The sequence below is a fragment of the Cetorhinus maximus genome, chromosome 19 (assembly GCF_964194155.1).
Source record: "Cetorhinus maximus chromosome 19, sCetMax3.hap1.1, whole genome shotgun sequence".
In the NCBI taxonomy this organism is placed as follows: domain Eukaryota; kingdom Metazoa; phylum Chordata; class Chondrichthyes; order Lamniformes; family Cetorhinidae; genus Cetorhinus; species Cetorhinus maximus.
In genome coordinates, this window is record NC_135897.1 from 46,746,744 (window position 1) to 46,764,378 (window position 17,635).

General features: G+C 43.3%; 1 protein-coding gene across 1 annotated transcript in view; it reads right to left on the reverse strand.

Moving 5' to 3' along the window:
- The window catches only part of golim4a (golgi integral membrane protein 4a), a 138,277-nt gene that overhangs the window by 15,238 nt on the left and 105,404 nt on the right, over nt 1–17,635 (reverse strand). Inside the window, exon 13 of the mRNA XM_078563796.1 lies at nt 8,633–8,701. Within this exon, the coding sequence (XP_078419922.1) occupies nt 8,633–8,701 (69 nt within the window). The remainder of the gene's footprint in view (nt 1–8,632; nt 8,702–17,635) is intronic.

Sequence of the window (17,635 nt, forward strand, 5' to 3'; positions counted from 1 at the left end):
CAAGTTCTGTAGACGTCTGCTCCAGCAACATTGGCTCTGTGTTACTTACAGGTTACGTGCTTCCCGCTAGGTTTTCTGAGGTTCATGAAGGGGTGAGAATAAAACTCTTGGATCCTGTACAGAGAAGTCCCTGGACTCAAAATCTCAGACCGCTCTGGAGGGGGCATTGTTTTCCAGTGCTCAGAGAGGTTCATGAGGTTGTCTGGGTGTTCACCTCTTCCTTTTATTGTGCAATGTTTTGGCCTGCAGAGAGAGAAGGTGAGAATTAGTGTCTCCTACAAAAGAGACTGTAGATATGTGGGGCTTCTGCTTGTTCTGCAGATGTTGAGTGAGACAAAAAGCAAGATGGAATCAGGATGGGGAGTGTTGGATGGAAAGCACGTATGAGGAGTGTGAAGTGAGGATGGAGAGAAATTGGTGTTTCTGCAAAGACTAGAGAAGAAAAAAAACAGCTGATAGCTATTGCGAAAGGAGCAAGCAAGAACTGAGTGGGAGTGAGCATGAGAGGTGGTATAGTGTCCCCTTGTGATGTTTTGTGAAGGATGTGCTTGGGGGGATTGAATGTTGAGAGTGCTAAGAGAGGCAGGAGAGCACTGTTACAAAAGTATTGTTGCAAGAGATGGAAAAATTAAGAGCTGTACTTACCCTTGCTCCTTTTGAGGTAATTGAAGCACTTCCTGTATTGCATTTAGGTCGTGGGGTTGATAAACCTGTAGCTGATAAATTTCTGCAATGTCTCTCCATGCCTGGGAACCTGCTGTTTTACATTACTCCTCCCATTGGAAAGAAGGAAATCTTCTTTCTTTTCCCTGGCTTCTGCCAGCAGGACCTCGAGAGAGGTTTTAGAAAACTGTAACTTGAAACAACTTCTTCCCCCTACAGCCAATCCGGTGAAAAGGTGATGCAACCATGCTTTTAGAGATGGATCACTGCTTTAAATAGGCCTCTGGTTGACCAGCCTGAAACTGTACTTTGGAACCTGATCAGCTTGCCACATGCTACCAAATTGGGTGGGAAGCCTGTTTGTGCAGTTGCAATGAAGCCTGAGAGTTAAGTTACACTTGGGCCTGTTTTCTGCATCTATGGAACTCAGTTTACTATCCTCCCATCCAGAGTTAAAATTGGAGCCAGGTCTCCACCTCCTCCCCACTGGAACTTACACACACAGGATCATAGAATTGTAGACAATTTAAGACACACAAGACGGCCCATTGTGTCCTAGCTTCCCAGCCTAATCTTCCTGTACTGGGTCCATAGCCCTGCAAGTTACACCTCTTCAAGTAGACATCAAAGGACTTTTTAAATGTGGTGAGAATTTCAGCCTCTACCACCCTTTCCTGTTCCAGCTCTCAGAGGTTGGGCCATCCACATCTTAAAAAGAGTAATGAATGATGCCAGCAAATCTTGTTTGAATACAATTGGGAACTCTTCCTTATGTGTCTTATCTCGTGTCTGACACAAAACTAAATAAATTAAAAAGTAAATTCATTCATTCGTGGGATGTGGGTGTCCCTTGAGAAGGTGGTGGCGAACTGCCTTCATGAACTGCTGTAGTCCATGTGGTGTACATGCACAGTGCTGTTAGGGAGGGAGCTCCAGGATTTTGACCCAGTGACAGAGAAGGAACGGTAATATAGTTCCAAGTCAGGATGGTGTATGGCTTGGAAAGGAACCTGTAGTGTTGTTGTTCCCATGTGTCTGCTACCCTTGTCCTTCTAGGTAGTAGAGGTCACGGGTTTGGAAGGTGCTGTTGAAGGAGCCTTGGTGAGTTGCTGCAGTGCATCTCGTAGATAGTACACACTGCTGCATTGGTGGTGTAGGGAGTGGATGTTGGAGGTGGTGGATGGGTTGCCAATCAAGTGGGCTGCTTTGTCCTGGATGGTGTCAACCTTCTTAAGTGTTGTGGGAGCTGCACTCATCCAGGCAAGTGGAGAGTATTCCATCACACTCCTGACTTGTGCCTTGTAGATAGTGGACAGGCATTGGGGAATCAGGAGGTGAGTTAATCAGCAGAATTCCCAGCCTCTGACCTGCTCTTGCAGCCACAAATCAGTAGTTTGCACCACTTTAACTATAAGTTACTGAATGTTCTCACATTGCAAGCCCAGACACCCTTGAGTAACATGCCTCCCTCCAATGTTTGACAACCACTGAGGTACATGAGGGGGGGTGAGCAGCTCTTATATGAGGATATCCAAATGTCAAGGAGACCAATGGTACCAGTCCTTAGAAACATCTCAGAAGTAAAAAATGACTGATATGCTAATCAATGTTAGAGTGTACTAGAAGAATGGAGCCTAAACGCAAGGAAGGGAAATCACTAGACCCTTTCCTCTCACCAGTTTTGAAGTAATATTGAAAAGCTATCTCAAAAACAGGTACAGACAGGAGTAAGAAGTTACCTTGGAAGTTAGTGTTTTATGAGAATAGAATAAAAGAAGATTCTTTGCATTGAAATGAGTGCAGGATGAAGTTAAGCCCAGGCTTAAAAAATTGAGGGCAACGAATAAAATAACTTGAAATTTGTAAAGTTGACCTCCAGTGAGAAAATAAACTATTACTTAATAAGGAGTTTCTCACAAAAACTCTTGGGCTATTGGGATTGCCATGATTCAAATTTAGCTCACAGAGTCTTTCAAGGAGAACTGGAGAGATTTTTGTGCCGGCATAAAATCTTAAAAGATTTTTTAAAAAGGCATTGGGCCTTACAGATCAAGGATTCAAGAGGCTAAGAAGGGATGAAAGTTAGTGGTTACACAGCGTAAAATTAATCTGCTGATTTTGCCTGTGATTTTAAGATACCTTAGCCTTGATTTTCTGTGTTCAGTTCACAGGCAAATGGCTTGAAATGGATCTTACACTGACGCACAGTGCATGCACCTTTTGTAACCAATTTTATTTGGTCAGCTGATTATCATAATTATGTACAGGTTCAGATGCAGAAAAGTAAATCTTGTCTCACCTTTTCCTCCTGTCAAGTGATGCTGCCCAACTGTGAATGCTTATGCCAAAACAGTTGCGACAGCTGTGAAGGAATGACAAAAGTATGGCAGTAATAGCAAAATACAACTGAACGGCAAAATATTAGATCCATAAATAAAACATGACAGCTGAATTGGGTAGTATTTTTCGAAGCTGCAATGTAATCACAGAATTCAAAGGGTCTCTTGTAATTCAGGGCATCATCAGAACCCCTTAGCCATGTTGCAACCTGTACAATCAGGGTCAGCTAGTTCCACATATGGGCAAAGAAAAATATTATTTTAATTGGAAAAGCTTTACATATATGTTCTTTATGAGGATAGCCCCCATTATGCATGTCTTTCTATTTTCATCTCCACTAATGTCCAACAGAACTAGAAATCAGGAGAGATGTATAACTGGTGGCTGAATCACTATCAACCATTTTGCACTGCCAAAAAGTTCAAAATCACTCCCAGTGGCTGAGCTTAAATATATGCAGTAGTGACTTGACAAGCTAATGGAACCATATGCCATCACAAGAGAGGAAAGGAACAAACTTTAAGAAAAATAACATCAGATTCACAGAAGTGGAATTTTAGAACATCTAAATTCAAAGAATTCATTTATTGCATGGTATGAAGTGCAACCAGGGAAATTCATAATGGGTCTTGAGTTTTATGAAACTGGGAAATGCTTTATGTGGAGTGCATGCAGAGTTAATAGCTTGTGCCAGTTAACAATTCATTTCGCAAAAAGGTGGTATTGTTAACTATTGAGTTAACAAAGTCAAAATTCTCCCTCGTGTTTTTTCTCCAGTGAATATCAGTACCAATGATGCAGCTAAAAACACTGACAGCAAAAGATGAATTATAAAATGGAAGTTGAACAATCATCCAGGAAGACAAGGTCAGGGAAAGCGCAAACCAACAAAACTAATACATTTAAGGAATGAATAAGTTTGAACAGTGAGAAATTCAGAGGGTAAGGAGAGGCTGAAATGGAAAAGTGTGGGATATTCACATTCATATATATGCAAAAACTAAGAGATGGTTGGAAAATTGAGAAGGCAGCTTGTATATGTTATACAGAAGAGGGTTTAAACAGAAGCAGATTTAAGGTGGAGGTGGCTAAATTACAAACACACGAAAGGACTGGAATACAAGAATGGAAACTAGAAGAGCCTATAGTCTCAACAGCTGAATACCTCTAAAGGCATTTTTACACCAAGGAATACAGCCAATGGCAGCTATGCAGTTTCTGCTCCAAATGCTACAGTACACAGAACAAGGCAATATCGACAAAGCTGATGGGATCATCTTTGTTGTGCTGTTGGATCACAACAGCCTGCTCCAGTAAATGCGGGAGCACCATGCAAGTACTGTCTAGGTTTCAGTATTATACAGAGGGGTGCCCAGGACTAAAGAGACTAGCTATTGATTGCAAAAGAAAAATTGGAACAGAACACCCAAAATGTGAAGAATTAAGAAAAATTCTGGATCACCCCTGTCAGGAAATGCATGGGGCCTTGGGCAGAAAGAATCCTGTTCCCCCTTGGTATCAGGCAGTGGGATTTTAAGCAGCATGGGGTAGGTGAGCACTTAGGAAGCACTTTTGTTGCAGCAACAAGGAGCAAATGAGGTACTTGTAGAGTATAGAAAATGTAAGAAAATACTAAAAAAGGAAATCAGGAAGGCAAAAAGAAGACATGAGGTTGCTTTGGCAGATAATGTGAAGGTAAACCCGAAGGGTTTCTACAAGTATATTAAGAGTAAAAGGATAGTAAGGGACACAATTGGTCCCCTTGAAGATCAGAGTGGTCATCTATGTGTGGAGCCTCATGAGATGGGGGAGATCTTAAACAGTTTTTTTGCATCAGTATTTACTCAGGAAACTGGCATAGTGTATAAGGAAGGAAGGGAAACAAGCAGTAGTGTCATGGAACATATAGAGATTAAAGAGGAGGAGGTGCTTGCTGCCTTACAGCGAATAAAGGTAGATAAATCCCCCAGGCCTGACATGATATTCCCTCGGACCTTGAGGGAGACTAGTGTAGAAATTGCAGGGGCCCTGGCAGAAATATTTAAAATGTCCTTAGCCACAGGTGAGGTGCTGGAGGATTGGAGGGTAGCTCATGTTGTTCCGTTGTTTAAAAAAGGCTCTAAAAGTAAACCAGGTAATTACAGGCCAGTGAGCCTGATGTCAGTAGTAGGTAAATTATTGGAAGGTGTTCTGAGAGATTGGATATATAATTATTTAGAGCCAAGGGCTGATTAAGGATAGTCAGCATGGCTTTGTGCATGGTAGGTCATGTTTAACGAACCTTGTAGAGTTTTTCGAGGAGGTTACCAAGAAAGTAGATGAAGGAAAGGCTGTGGATGTTGTCTACATGGACTTTAGTAAGGACTTTGACAAGGTCCCACATGGGAGGTTAGTTCAGAAGGTTCAGACGCTTGGTATCCATGGAGAGGTTGTAAACTGGGTTCGAAATTGGCTGTGTGGGAGAAGACAGAGAGTGGTAGTGGATGATTGCTTCTCAGACTGGAGGCCTGTGACTAGTGGTGTGCCTCAGGGATCTGTGCTGGGACCATTGTAGTTTGTTGTCTATATCAATGATTTGGATGATAATGTGGTGAATTGGATCAGCAAGTTTGCTGATGACACTAAGATTGGAGGCGTTGTGGACAGCGAGGAAGGCTTTCAAAGCTTGCAGAGGCATCTGGACCAACTGGAAAAATGGGCCAGAAAATGGCAGATGGAATTTAATGCGGAAAAGTGTGAGGTGTTGCATTTTGGAAGGTCAAACCAAGGTAGGACATACACATTAAATGGCAGGGCACTGAGGAGTGCGGAGGAACAAAGGGATCTGGAAGTTCAGATACATAATTCCCTGAAAGTGGCGTCACAGGTAGACAGGGTTGTAAAGAAAGCTTTTGGCATATTGGCCTTCATAAATCAAAGTATTGAGTATAGGAGTTGGGATGTTATGGTGAGGTTGTGTAAGACGTTGGTGAGGCCAACTTTGGAGTATTGTGTGCAGTTCTGATCGCCTAACTACAGGAAGGATATCAGTAAGATTGAGAGAGTGCAGAGAAGATTTACTAGGATGTTGCCGGGTCTTAAGGAGTTGGGTTACAGGGAAAGATTAAACAGGCTAGGACTTTATTCCTTGGAGCGTAGAAGAATGAGGGGAGATTTGATAGAAGTTTACAAAATTATGAGGGGTATAGACAGAGTAAATGCGAGTAGGCTCTTTCCACTTAGATTAGGAGAGATAAACACGAGAGGAAATGGCTTTAGGGTGAAAGGGGAAAGGTTTAGGGGGAACATTAGGGGGAACTTCTTCACTCAGAGAGTGGTGAGAATGTGGAATGAGCTACCATCTGACGTGATAAATGTGGGCTCACTCTTAAGTTTTAAGAATAAATTGGATAGATACATGGATGGGAGAGGTCTGGAGGGTTATGGACTAGGTGCAGGTCAATGGGACTAGCAGAATAATATTTTGGCACAGACTAGAAGGGCCGAATGGCCTGTTTTCTGTGCTGTAGTGTTCTATGGTTCTATGGTTCTAGGTGCCAACCAATCCCACCCTAATGAATTCGGCTCCAACTGATCTTGACTTCAGGGTCAGCACTGGCAGGCAGAACTCTGGCATTACGGTTGGGATTATCACTCTTCCTTCATAAGGCTATGGACCTAGTGCTGGAAAATGGATTTAGAATAGTCAGGTACTTGTTTGACCGGTGCAGACTCGATGGGCCAAAGGGCCGTTTTCTGTTCTGTAGACCTCTATGACTATGACTCTATGTAGTGTACTTGTTGGCTGGAGGCTTGTTAATCATGGCTCAATGATGTCATGATATCACAATGCAGCAAGTAGAAGTGGCAGGCCTCAAGAACTCTGCCAACTGGTACAGGGATTGAACCTCTACTGTCAGCATTATTAAGCACCATGCTCTAGCTAACTGAGCTAGCTGGCCCTGTTGGAATTATGGCTCTGCATTTCAAGAGGCAGGTAAATGAAAGACAGTAAAGGATTGAAATGGAAAAGGGTGGGATATTCACATTCAGATAAATGTAGAATGAGGGATGGGAAGTTGAGAGAAAAAAATGAGAAGTTAAATTAAGTAAAGCAAATAAAGTGCTGACATCTGGCTTGTGAAGTGGTACTTAGTGTCAAAAAAGCTAGCTTAATACAAGAACATAAAACAAAATACAAGAGCAGTATGCTGCACAGAAGTATATTAAATGTGCTGTTTTTCAGTGGTAAGGGTTGCAGAAATAAATGCTGAACAGATAATGGTGGTCTGTTAGGGTTGGGGAAGGGAAGCAAAGATATAGTGCAATTACCTGTAAAGACAAACCCTACTATTCAATATTAACAGGAACTTTCTAACTCCTGTTCTAATTGCTTTTGCTGGCTCTAATACAATGTTGATACACTACAGATATGGATAGCAGCAATACCATGGCAATACTGATCATCTTTTTAAGTTGATATCCAATATTATAACAAAAACACAGGTGCTGCTTAAGGTAAATTCCTCTTAGGATTTATAATAATAAAGATGGTAACTAGATGAATAGTTGTTCTGGTTTTGGATTGTAAAAAATCTAGAAGAACATGGAAAAAAATAAAAGCCTTTCTCTCTCCATTAAGCCCAGGTACTCAAACTTTCTAATGAATATCCTGTAGGAAAATTCTGCAATTTCAAAGGATTGCATGGTTACTACTGGGTGGAGTACGATGGACAGCACAATGCTCAGTTGCAGCACAATGATATGAAATAATCTCAATGGACTCCCATCTAACTGCCATTTTTGATTTTTTGGTATATATCCATTTCTTCGCAATTTATACATTAGTCTTCTGCCTTCCATGAGCAACATTCCCCACCTCCTGCACACAGCAACATAGGAAGTATGATGTTGATTTATACCTGCCCCTTCAACATTCAATCCTGTTCCCAACAACCCTAGCTGCCAGATCCTATCTACATAGCCAGAAGGATAAAGCAAACTCATGGTCAAGCAGAACTCAGATTACATAATCAAAAAATATATGATATCTCACAAGAACATAATCCTTTCACGGTATCAAGCCAACAGTTTATCTCACCATCTCACCAGACTGTATTACATAATATTCAACTGAGTTAAATCAGGTTTCGAAATATACGTATGAAATGTCTTTGTCAACTATTCTAATCAAGAAGGTAAAGCCATTTATTTTAAAAAGCAATTCCTGCCAAGTGCTGGAAATCTGAAATAAAGATAGGGAGTGCTGAAAACCGTCAACTCAATCAGCATCTTTGCAGCAAGGAAGGCAGGGTTAATGCTTCAGGTTGAAAATCTTTAGTCAAAGCCAGAAGGCGTTTTAAAAGAAGCATGGAACAACAGTTACTTCACCTACCTTCCTCCATTCAAGATGCTGCTTGACCTGTTTAGTTTAAATTGGTTAATGCCTGTGCTTAAATCTAAACAGGTGAATTTTGTATGGGTTTGTATGTTCATTACTGATATTCTCAATGCTCCAGAGCTCCTATATTTTATCTCAAAGCTTTTTGAAAAAGCGACGGCCTAACACAATGAATGTGCTGACTATATTAAAATGTATAAATAAAATTATAGTATCATCCCGCCAGCTAACTACCATGTATTTCCTTACCTCTTCCTCTCCCTCATCCTGGTACTGTTCATCTAGATTATCCTCTTGTTGATCAGGATTTCCACCAATCTACAAACATCAATATATAAAGATTATATCTACACATTCCACAAAACAAACAAGCTAAGTAGGAAGAAACAAAAATGTTGTAATCCAATAGAATGAAATTCTAGGTTCAAATAATTCATACAAACGTACTTTGAAATTATGATCTCATATACCTTGTAATGCCCTGTAAACCCTAGGTATCCATTTTTCTTTAGAAAACATACCTTGATTTGTGCAAGCTTAGTATTTAACAACTGCTACACTTGCCCATGCTGAATCAGAATTAATTTTGTTACATGCATAAAACTTCTCACATCTCATAGCAATAAAGTTCCAGTGGCTCAGTGTTTTGAATCACCATCACACTGTGCTAGAGGAACAGGATGGTGAATACAAAAGCCTCATTCCTGTCTTGCTATTGAGGGAGGTGCCTGGAGGAAAAGTGTCATTTTGAAGGAGGTGATGATGAGTAAAGAGATGAAAATCAGAGCACAAGTCATTCTGGGTTGCCCTCACAAACTTCTTAAGTGTTGATTTAAGAGCAGTGCTGGCAGAAATGTGGGAACAGAAATGTGATTTTACCCTCTCCAATAGGAAATGAGACATGGCAGAGGGAAACCTGAAAGGAAGATGAGAACTCAGAAAAATTATTAATAAACACCAATAATTTTATTATATAGCTCTGCAAAAATTAAAACATGTCACTACGTTTCCCAAATTTTATAATCCATTATTTTAGGTGGTTTCTGAGAACCCAAGCATTCTTTTAGAATAGTGGACTGTGTGGAATAAAGGTTTCTAAAAACACATCATTAACTTAAATCCAAAATTCTCCTTTTTTGAACATTGCAAATAGATGAAAGAACTTTGATGAAAGGTCATCAACCTGAAATGTTAATTCTGTTTCTCTCTCTCCAAGATCCTGCATGGCCTGATGTATTTTTCCAGCATTTTCTAGGCAGGATTTTGCCCTTGGTGGGGGTGCTCGGGAAGCCGGCCACTGCCCACAACTGGCTCCGCACCGCGCTTTCACGCTGGCGGGTCATTTAAAGCCCGGCTAGTGTGGAACGCAAGCGGCAGTGCTCAGTGCTGCCGGTGCAGCAGGGGGAGGAGGACGAGCTGACCTAGCATGATCTTCACACATGCGCTTGAAAGAGCACTTCAATCTCTTTGAGGCACGGAGCTGCCTCAGGGAGATGAAGCGCTGTTTAAAAAAAAAAGGAAATAAAATTGTCATAAAACATGTCCCTCATGTGACTCTGTCACATGAGCTGGGACATGTTTTTAATTCAAAAATAAAATTTTTATTTGATGTTTATTTGCTTTAGGAAACCTCATCCTGCCCATTGATGAGGTTTCCCAAAAAATGCAAAGGTCGCTTGGCCTTTTCGCCTGCCCGCTAACCATTAGGTTGGACAGGCAGCGTAAATTTGAATTTAATTAGTTTCTTAATGGGCCTCGTTTGCGGGCGGCAGCCGGCTTCGGCGCGCACCCGCCAAACAAAATATCGCGAGACTGCGTGATGATGTCGGGACGCTCACCCGACATCATCGCGTGTCATTTTACGCTCGGGCGTGTCGGGCACATGCCGGCACACTGAGCGTAATATTCTGCCCTTTGTTTTTATTTCAGATTTCCAACATCTGCAGTATTTTATTTTGGTGCAAGTATTATATTATGTGCAAGATTGCCTAAGTAATTCTTTATTATTTTATAAGATAAAAAACAAATGTTACAACCTAACATTAAAAACACTTTCAACAAAGGCTTTTCTTGCATTCAAAATAATTACCACGGACACAAAGCTTGTTTTTGTATTAGGAGAATAAAGGCAAGTAGGATTCAACCTGCATTATCTATCTTACAAAAAAATACATTGAGCACAAGATGGCAAGAAAAGTAAAGCATCAGTGTTATCTACTTCTTCCATGCAACTTACTTTCTGAACACAAAAGGCCTCTTCAGGGTATAGAAGTCACAGTGACATTGGTATAATGAATGTTGTTTATGTTGTTACATTAAATATTGTTTATTAAAATAATATAAAAATAAAATCTTATAATTAAAAAACTCAAAACATCTTTTCCTTCCATTAAAATAAAGCCAATAGTCAGCCACGTGTAAATCCAGTTGGCAGTGACCACAAGCTTACTTGATGCACCACATCCTAATATTTGTGCTTAATGTACAATTTTGGAGATGAGGTAATGCCTTAAGGGATCTCATTCCTGCCTCATAACATAACTCCTAGCTGGAATAATATTAATGGGATTGCTTCTTTTTTTAAGTTTCATTCCCATAAAAAGAAAGTCATTATGGATAAAATGATTTGTGTTGTTTGATGAAGCAGTGTTAAGTATTCTTTAATTATCTATAAGTTAATTTGGAACAACAGTAAAGCACCAGTTAAGCATCATCAAAATTGTTTATGCTCACAAAAGTATTCTTTTTTTCTTCCTTCTCGCAAATAAAGGTAAAATAATACAAATGTTGACAAAATAAATCAATCGCTGACTCATTTGTATATTTATGAAGAAAGAAAATTAGTATTTACATAGCTCCTTTCATTTCCTCAGAGCATCCCAAACTGCTATAAAATCAATTAAGTATCTTTTAAACATAGTCATTGTGCTACATGAAACATGGGCAGCAAATTGCTGTACAGTAAGGTCCCACAAACAGCAATAAGATAATGGACTGGTTGGTGGTGTTGGTTGAAGAACGGTTATTGGCCAGAACGCCAGGCTAGCTCTCCTACTTTTCTTTGAATAATGCAAAAGACTCTTAGCAAATTATTCTCTTAATATTTTGATTGCACATTCTTTATAGTCAAGGCTTCATTTTTCCCCTATCACCTAGTTTCTCTTTGTTTTCTTCCCGTATACACACTGTGATACTTCTTCTCGCTAGTTTGTGATTATGCTTGCCCTACTGTTACCCCCTCCTTCATCATTTTTACTTCTGCAATTGCGTTTTTATAAACAACTTAAATCTGTTTAATGATATTTATGCTAAGTTTTTTCTGGTCATTAGGCTTCTTAGCTTGCTCTTTATTTTACCTACAATACAGTACATTATTCAGTAGGAAATGAGAGTTCTATTAGACCTATCTCTAAGACAGATGTTATGGCTCCCTCTGTGATCCTAGCACAGGCTGCATAACACAATGCAACCCAGCAATGTCTGCACAAACAAGTCATCAGGTAAAAATTTAAGGCTACCAATGATAGTAGAGTCAGTTGGTTTTAGCACACTAGCTTTAAAGCCATTACTCAATGTTTATGCAATGTAGTTTATTACCCTTTCCACTAGTTGGTCCCCTATCTCATGTTTGTTATACAGTTAACTGTCCATTTCTGGCTGTGGATTATTTGCGGCTTCTGATCCACAGATGTCATTGGCCCTTTAATTAGGTTAATGAGCTCCCCGTTGCTTGCAAAATGGTTTGGTGGTGGGATGGTGCCTGTGAGCCTACTGCTGGCCGGTACTGCAAAATTATGAGCCTGTCTCCCTCCGTTCTCATCCCACATTGGAATGAAAATCTTGGTCTGAATTACTAAACTGAGTATGAAAGATGCTAAGGTACAAATAGTTCCGCAAAATTCACCATATTATGGGAGAAATTTGTTCATGTAGCATCACTTTGGCGGCACTACACATATTTAAATCGATTCATCAGGGCAGGTAGGCAGGTTGCTCTTTAATGACATCAATGAAGAACTAGGAGAAATGCTACATGGACAAATTTCTCCCCCTTTGCTTTATTTATTGTGACACTGCTGCAATTAATTGCTTTTTGTGACATATCAAATGAAGCGTTTTTGGAACTTTTGCTCCTTTTTAAAGGTAAGCTTACACAATAGGAAGTCTGTATATTTTTAAAACTGTAAAATATTTCCATAAACGTTAGGGCACAAACCACACATCAACCAAGATTTCTTGCAGACAGGACTGATGCAGGGAAAGAGGAAGTTCATTACACATGCATGGAAGTACAATTATCAAGATATCAGAGCAACACTGTCAAAATGTTCTGTTACATTTATCCCTTCTAGGCATCTTTTAAAACAATATATTATAGAAGTGGGTATATTGTAGAAGAGAGCGGCAGGGATGGTGAGGAGAAAGACTGTGTATGAGATAGAGAAAGAAAGAGATTGGCAGATACAGCAAGCAAGCAATTATGAAAGACAAATTCACGAATCTATTAGCTTGTCCAATTAGCTTTATTTGCATTTATGACAGAACCAGTGGCATCAAGCAGGAGGTTTGTGGTAATGGCAGACAGTGGGAATTGCTGCTGCTGGAAGAGTACTGGATTAGACAGCAGATCAGCATAACAGAAAGATTCTATAGTAACAATTGTGCTTTGCCCCATTGAAAATACTGTGTTACAGCTAAGAATAAAAATAACAGATAATAACACAGCATTAATATTTTTAATAAAGAAAACATTCTGAAACGGAAGAGGGGTATAAATTAAGCAAGTTAGGTAGTACTTATTCCTTATAACAATCATTCAGAGGTCTATCCACAATTTAACACTGCAAAAATTGAAGCCATCTTGTTCAACTCCTGCCAGCTTTTTAGCACCTTTTTCTCGGACTTCATCACTCTCCCCAGCTATTCCCTCGAGCTGCACCAGGTGGTGCTCAACCTCACAATCCAGTTCAATCTCAGCTAAGCTTCAAAGCCTCTGGCCAGGATTTTCCGTTTGGCGGGGTGGGGGGGGGGAGGGGAATGGGGGCGGGCGCGGACCCGATCATCGCCCACGCTAAGGTCCACGCCACCATTTTATGCAGGCGGGCCAATTAAGGCCCTCCCGGCGTATTTCCTGACTCCTGAGGATAGCGGGAGTGTGCAGGCATGCACAGACCACAAGGTCCAATGGCGACCCGGCACCTGTTTACAAGAAGGCCTGGCAGCCTTCTGTAGGCTGCTCACAATGGCCAGTTCCAGGCTGCAGCAGAGGGGTTCGGGTGTGCAGGCCAGGCTGGAGGGCAGGCCAGTGGGGTGGGGGGGGCCAATGCGCCCCTCGTTATTCTGACGTCTGCCTTGCTGCCCTCCGAGGAGGTGGCAGCAAGGCGGGAGGTGTTGGGCCCCCAGGATGGGAGGAGGAGGCCCCCCCACATGATGAAACGTGCCTGGGAGGAAGTGGCGGAGGTGGTGAGCTCCCGTCATGTGGTGCGGTGCACCTGGATCTAGTGTTGCAAGCGCTTCAATGACTTGTTCAGCTCTGGAAGGGTGAGAACCATGTTGGCATTGGGCATTTAACCCAGCAGGTAGCTTTACCCTCTGCGCCCCCCCACCCCCTCAACCCCCCATCCCCCTCCCCCTCCCCCTCCCAAGTCTTAGTGTCGTGACTGCATTGAATCATTGAGGGCATTTTTCCTTTGCTGGGTGGGCAAGCAGATCATGCCCATGCTGAGGTCAGCCTGAGTGGGTCATGAGGAGGTGAGTTTTCCCCCACAGCATGTGTTGATCTTAGTCCCACATGACTGGTTTGGGGGCAACCTGGAGGAGCTGCACCTAGGCACAGACTCAGAACTCCAGGACATGTCCTAGTCAGTGATGAGATGGTGGAAGGGGAGCTTCAAGGTGGCGTGGCAATGAACCATCTGCTGCCCTCTACGCTGCACGTGCTTACACGTCCTTGCTATGGGAGGAAATAGCGTGTGGTTCCTAATGTGACATGGGCAGCATGTGTCCAAGGGGTGGGGGGGGTTGGTGGGGGGAGCAGGCCTAGCATCTTCGTCTGAGTGATCAGCAGCAACGGGGTGAGGAGGCACTGGAGGCCTGATATGTCCCACTCTGGGTGGGCTGCGCCGTGCGTGAACAGAGTCCATGTGCAATTTGCCCTAATCAATGCTCTTCTTCTTTATCAGGAGAAGAATGTTCATAATGCGGCTGAGCATATAAGGACTGGAGGTGGCCATATTAAGCATTTCGAGCAGGTGGCCCTTGAACTGGAGAGGTGCCACACACCCAGGTCTACTGGTGTCGGTGAGGCTGGGGTGCCACGGCCAAGGATTTAAGTCCAACAGTGAAGTCCACATTTTCCTCCCAACAGCCAAAGCACTGATGATTGTTAAATTAGTTATTGTTGCAACATTGCTGGGCCATTGGTTATGGAAGGTTGAGCACATAATGAGCCGGGGGGACAGGGATGAACTTTGTCATTGTCTGCACGCTAACTGATCCACTGTCCTTGTTCTTCCTTTCAGCATCATCAGAGCACGGCCAGGAGGAGGAGCAGCAGATGCCCCCTCTCACATCTGAGGGGCCTGAAGTCTCACCAACATCATACCAATTCTGTGAGGTAGCCACCAGTGAAGAAACTAGCACCTCGGTGGGAATTAGAACAATGGCTAGTGTCCCGGGGCACAGTGGCAAGGGCACTTCACACTTGCTGGAGGAGCTGTCAGAGACAGAGAGTGCCCATGGTACCAGCAGGCGGAGGACTGCAGGGGACCAGGCACATGCTCAGTTGGTGCCTGATGATGTGCCTCTGGAGTCGTCCGCGACGCAGCAGGTGCAGGAAATGCGGCCAGGTGTGCGGGAGCATCTGGGGGAGATACATGAGGCTATGCTTGGCTTGGTGTCCGTGGTGGAGGAGTCCACGCGGACACTCGCCGAAGCAATGAGCCACATGTCCGAGCACCAAGCGTCCTCCATGGAGAGTGTCGACTCTCGTGGAGAGGCTCCTCAAGGAGACCCGTCAGGGCTTCCTGGGAATGTGCTCTGACCAGAAAGCCCTCACATTGGCATTGACCTCAGATGGTCACTGCCAGTGTGGGAGATGGTGTGGGTATCAAGCTTCCCAGCTCGTTGCGCATCCATCCACGGTGAGCAGGGATGTCCGAGGCGACCTCACATTGGCACAGCAGCTGCCTGTCGTTTCTGCGGGCACCTCCCAGGGCGCTCCGGATGAGGGCAGCAGCTCCTCCGCCCCTCTGCCAGTGACTGTATCATCCGGTGAGGCTGCGACGACTGGGGAGATGCCAACTGTGGAACTGGCAGCTCCCTCCCAGGTGGGACCAGCACAGGCTCCATGGGCCAGAGGACGACTGCCAAGGTCATCGAGGCCAACAGGACAGCAGAGTCAGCAGGCTGTCTCAGATGCCACTCCCAGCGATGGGACAGCACCAAGACGTAGCACCCAGAAACGTAAACATAAGGCACCTTAGGCACACCACGGGTTTTTCACTGGTGCTTTTGTGTTGGCCCGAGATTAGGTCCTTATGATTTCTTTTTGATTGTTTACACTATTGTTTTCTATTTGTGACAACTTCTGCTTCACACATTAATTGCCAGATGTGTGACCATGGCTGAAGGTGCCTTGTTTCTTCTGCATGTGTATGTTTAAGAAAAGTGTAATGAGTGATTTGTTGGACATTCCGCTTTATGGACCAGGTCCTTAGTTAATGCTGATGACCTGGCAGATTTTGCATTTAGGTGTCGAGTATCGAGGTGGCAGCCCAGGCTTGTCCTGGTGATCCATCTGTGTTGTGTGAGCTGAAGGTTCGTTGGATTAAAGCCTCCCAGGTGTCCCTGCCTCCCAGGAGTAGTCCTGGGTCAGTGTCAACCCATCAGCATTTCCCTGTGCATGCTCATGCTAAGGATGAGATTTCAGAATACTTGGAAGTGCGTGGTAAATTCGGGCAAAGTCAGCATGGTTTCATCAAGTCATGCCTGACAAATCTGTTAGAATTCTTTGAGGAGTTAACGAGTAGGTTAGACAAAGGAGAGTCAATGGATGTTATCTACTTGGACTTCCAGAAGGGTCTTTGACACGGTGCCGCACAGGTGGCTGCTCAGTAAGATAAGAGCCCATGGTGTTAGAGGCAAGGTACTAGCATGGATAGAAGATTGGCTGTCTGGCAGGAGGCAGAGAGTGGGGATAAGGGGGTCCTTCTCAGGATGGCGGCCGGTGACTAGTGGAGTTCCGCAGGGGTCAGTGTTGGGACCACAACTTTTCACTTTATACATTAATGATCTAGATGAAGGAACTGAGGGCATCCTGGCTAAGTTTGCAGATGATACAAAGATAGGTGGAGGGACAGGTAGTATTGAGGAGGCGGGGAGGCTGCAGAAGGATTTGGACAGGTTAGGAGAATGGGCAAAGAAGTGGCAGATGGAATACAACATGGGGAAGTATGAGGTCATGCACTTTGGTAGGAAGAACAGAGGCATGGACTATTTTCTAAATGGGGAGAGAATTCAGAAATTTGGAGTGCAAAGGGACTTGGGAGTCCTAGTCCAGAATTCTCTTAAGGTTAACTTGCAGGTCGAGTCAGTAGTGAGGAAGGCAAATGCAATGTTGGCATTTATTTCGAGAGGACTAGAATATAAAAGCAGGGATGTGCTACTCAGGCTTTATACGGCTCTGGTAAGACCACATTTAGAATATTGTGAGCAATTTTGGGCCCCGTATCTCAGGAAGGATGTGCTGGCCCTGGAGAGGGTCCAGAGGAGGTTCACGAGAACAATCCCAGGAATGAAAGGCTTAACATATGAGGAACGTTTGAGGACTCTGGGTCTATACTCGATGGAGTTTAGAAGGATGAGAGGGGATCTGATTGAAACTTACAGAATATTGAAAGGCCTGGGCAGAGTGGACGTGGGGAAGATGTTTCCATTAGTAGGAGAGACTAGGACCCGAGGGCACAGCCTCAGAGTAAAGGGAAGACCTTTTAGAACAGAGATGAGGAGAAACTTCTTTAGCCAGAGAGTGGTGAATCTATGGAATTCATTGCCACAGAAGGCTGTGGAGGCGAGGTTATTGAGTGTATTTAAGACGGAGATAGATAGGTTCTTGATTGGTAAGGGGATCAAAGGTTACGGGGAGAAGGCGGGAGAATGGGGTTGAGAAACTTATCAGCCATGATTGAATGGCGAAGCAGACTCAATGGGCCGATTGGCCTAATTTCTGCTCCTATGTCTTATGGTCTCATC